Source organism: Myotis davidii, unplaced genomic scaffold (genome assembly GCF_000327345.1).
Source record: "Myotis davidii unplaced genomic scaffold, ASM32734v1 scaffold972, whole genome shotgun sequence".
NCBI lineage: Eukaryota > Metazoa > Chordata > Mammalia > Chiroptera > Vespertilionidae > Myotis > Myotis davidii.
In genome coordinates this window covers 312,024-315,482 of record NW_006283637.1, presented here as the reverse complement: position 1 = coordinate 315,482, position 3,459 = coordinate 312,024, and the positions used below count along the sequence as shown (strand labels likewise).

The 3,459-nt window shown below is 38.8% G+C and overlaps 1 protein-coding gene across 1 annotated transcript; it reads right to left on the bottom strand.

Moving 5' to 3' along the window:
- Positions 1 to 1,825: 1,825 nt before the first annotated feature.
- Positions 1,826 to 2,810, bottom strand: LOC102767720 (olfactory receptor 7D4). The gene has a single exon (XM_006753856.2). The coding sequence runs from the start codon at positions 2,808 to 2,810 to the stop codon at positions 1,872 to 1,874; it is 939 nt and encodes a 312-aa protein (XP_006753919.1). The 3' UTR covers positions 1,826 to 1,871.
- Positions 2,811 to 3,459: the final 649 nt, after the last annotated feature.

Sequence of the window (3,459 nt, the reverse complement as noted above, 5' to 3'; positions counted from 1 at the left end):
GAAGGCCCTGGCCAGCAGCTGGAAGGAAGGCCCTGGCTGGCAGCCAGAAGGCCCCAATCGGCCCTGATCGCTGGCCATGCCCAGGGACTCTACCCATGTACGAATTTTGTTCACCAGGCTTCTAGTATCTCAATAAATATATTAAAATGTAAATTTTAAAGTCTTTTTCCTGGAAATATTCAATATGAGTTCAAAACTTTTGTTTGAACAGGATCTGCTACACAGCAACATTCTTATGCTCATCACTCCACAGTGCAATCATTTGTATCTCTCTGATTTCTTCCTCAGTTTGTAGAGTAGACAATAAACACACATTGAATTAAACTAAATGAAAATGAAATTAATTGAAGTCACATCAAATAAGTCTTTTCTCTACAAAAAGAATTGTTTTTTGAGTAATTGTGCAGTCCTTACTATGTCCCAAATAATTAGTTTCAATTTTTTCTCCAAAGTCCCTAATTAATTTCATGATATTATCTTAATACAACACACTGTTATCCCCTGTGTTGATTTTTGTTCACGCAAAAGCAGATGCTGAGCCCAGGGTTTACGTTTAAACACTTTATTGGAAGGGGTCAGGGACATGGATGGGAGAGAGGGGAACTGATATACAAAAGAAAATATATCAAACGAAGCTTGCATTATGGCACCTACCATTGTAAATAAACAGAGATTTCATCTCCAGGGGAAATTCTGGTAAATGGTAAAAAACATAAACCTCATCATTATTCCAGATAAAGGAGGAAAGACATGCTATCCTCTACACCTCTCCATCAAGAGCTGTCTCTGATAGGACTGTCTGCTACTACATATTGGGTAACGTTTGTTCCAGCTGGTACTGGATGTTGGCAGTTATGCAATGAAAATTGTGAGAGGATGTCAGGGAACATGGGAGGAATCTTACCAGCATGTACTCCTCCATGCTTCCTTGCAGAATCAATTCTGTCAACATTCTTCCCCACCAAAAGAATTAGGTTCTAAACATGGTCCACAAATGTGTAACTATTCTTCCTGAGGCATCCCTACAGAGTGCCAGAAAATAACTAAATCACTTGAGAAATTAACTCTTATTTTATTGTACTCATTATTACATGGCTTTGGATCTTAGAAGGTGCATATCAACATGGCAATGGGAAATATAAGTCAAATAAAAAAGGAAAGGAAGGAAGGATCACGCAAAAAAATGACACTTGTCAGTTTTTGAGGCAGTAAATTCCTCTGTGTTATCTGAAGAAACCATCTTTCAAATCTAGATTCCTACTCTGAACTTGAAAATCACATCACAGTTCCTGTGAAAGGTAGGATAGTGAAGTCAGCTTTCCAAGATGTAGTCCAACTTCAATTCCATCACTTCTTTTGAAAAGTAAAGTGAATGAGAGAAAATATCTCAAAAATGTTTTTAAGATGAAATTAAATCGTTCATGTGAAGAAACAAGAAGAGTCCTGATAGCATTATCATGCTGTTCTGATTACTGTATGATTTTCATGTAATTTCATCTGAAAAAAAAAAAAGGATACAACCCAATTAAGGTGAAGATCAGCAACATATAAGGACAACTTTTTGAGAAACTAAGTCAGCAATTGATATGATAAGTATTTTAAGTTTAAATTGAGAAATCTTAAGAAGAGCTGCAGGAGGAATGCTGACCAAACATGGAACACTGCAGACTGCATATAAGGAAGAAAAGTAAAAAAGGAACTTCTGAGAAAAACTAATACAAAAGCAAACAAAAGCAAAATCACACATGCCTTGGAAATAGAAGAAATCAAGACTATCTTTCATGAGTGAAAAAAAAAAACCAGATATTTAAATTTGCAACATTTACCTTTGGGCCCCACTGTGTACCTTTAGGTCTGAGGCCAGAGCTCTATCACAGACAAGATGCTGGTAGGTTGAAGAGCCTTCTCAGAGCCCCCTTCATATCCTTGTTCCTCAGGCTGTAGATGAAGGGGTTCAGCATGGGGGTGACCACAGTGTACATGACTGAGGCAATTAAGTTCTGTAGGGATGAATGGGTCAGAGCAGAACTGAGGTGGACCCCCAGGCCTGTCACATAGAATAAGGAGACCACGGCCAGGTGAGAGCCACAGGTGGAAAATGCTTTATATTTCCCTCCTGCAGAGGATATTCTCATTAAAGAGGCGACAATCCTAGAGTAAGAAAACAGAATTCCTGTGAGAGGAATCACACCCAGGAGGGCAGTAGCCACATTCAAGACGATGTTATTGATGTGAGTGTCAGAGCAGGCCACCTTGAGGATCTGAGTCAGTTCACAGAAAAAATGTGGGATTTTAGTGCCGACACAGAAGGTCAGCCGCCTCATCAGTAGAATATGAAGCAGGGAGACCCAGAAAATGATGAGCCAAGATATCAGAACCAGAATGCCACAGAAGCGTGGGTTCATGATGACCATGTAGTACAGGGGTTGACAGATGGCCACATACCGGTCATAGGCCATCACAGTCAGGAGGAAGCTGTCCATTCCAGCAAATATCATAACAAAATACACCTGAATGAGGCACCCAATGTAGGAGATGTTTTTGCTCTGTACCTGGACATTCACCAGCATCTTTGGGACTGTGGCAGAGGTGAAACAGATTTCAACAAAGGACAGGTTGGAGAGGAAGAAATACATGGGGGTGTGGAGGTGGGAGTCAGAGCTGATGGCCACAATGATGAGCAGGTTTCCAAGCACAGTGAACAGGTACATGCACAGGAACACTCCACAGAGGAGGGGCTGCAGTTTAGGGTCATCTGAGAGACCCAGGAGCAGGAATTGTGACACTTCTGTGTGGTTTTCTGCTTCCATGCAGCTGGTATATATTCTAAAGGAAGAAAAAGCAACATTCAGTAAACAGCCAAATGGCATCTCAGCTAGTCATCACCTTTTGATTTCACCATGGTGTGGGCATCGTTCATGATCTGGTAGTCATTTCAATGCTAGTCATTCACTCATTTACGTGGTTACCCAATTTTATTATTTTAAATGATGTAATTGTGCAGACTTTCTTTATGTTAGCAGAAGTCTTTCTCTTTTTATCTTCAACTCGCTGGTTCTAATTCACTTATTGAAATCTATGGACATAAACCAATTTCTTCCTTCATACCAGCCTTCCAAAATAACTAAAGATATTTAAGGTGCTTATTTTGATAATCTCCATACTACTTTCATTTCATACTAGTGATTAAAACATGTGTTTTCAACTCAAACAACCTTTATTTTGTGACCTGATGCTTTATATTGATGTCACAGCTAACTCTCTTATGTGCATTATTGTGTTTTTTAAAATGTGGTTTCTGCTATTACCACTTTTAGAGGTAATAAAATTCCTTTAATCACAGTAAGATCTTTCTAATTTATAGCTATTATTATCATTATTAATCTATTCTTTCATTACAATTACTTTTGATATATAACTCTTCCAAAGTACAGTATAGAGCTGTGATTTAGAAATAGG

Coding starts and splice junctions, on each gene's coding strand:
- LOC102767720 (XM_006753856.2), bottom strand. CDS start 2,810: ATGGAAGCAGAAAACCACACAGAAGTGTCACAATTCCTGCTCCTGGGT.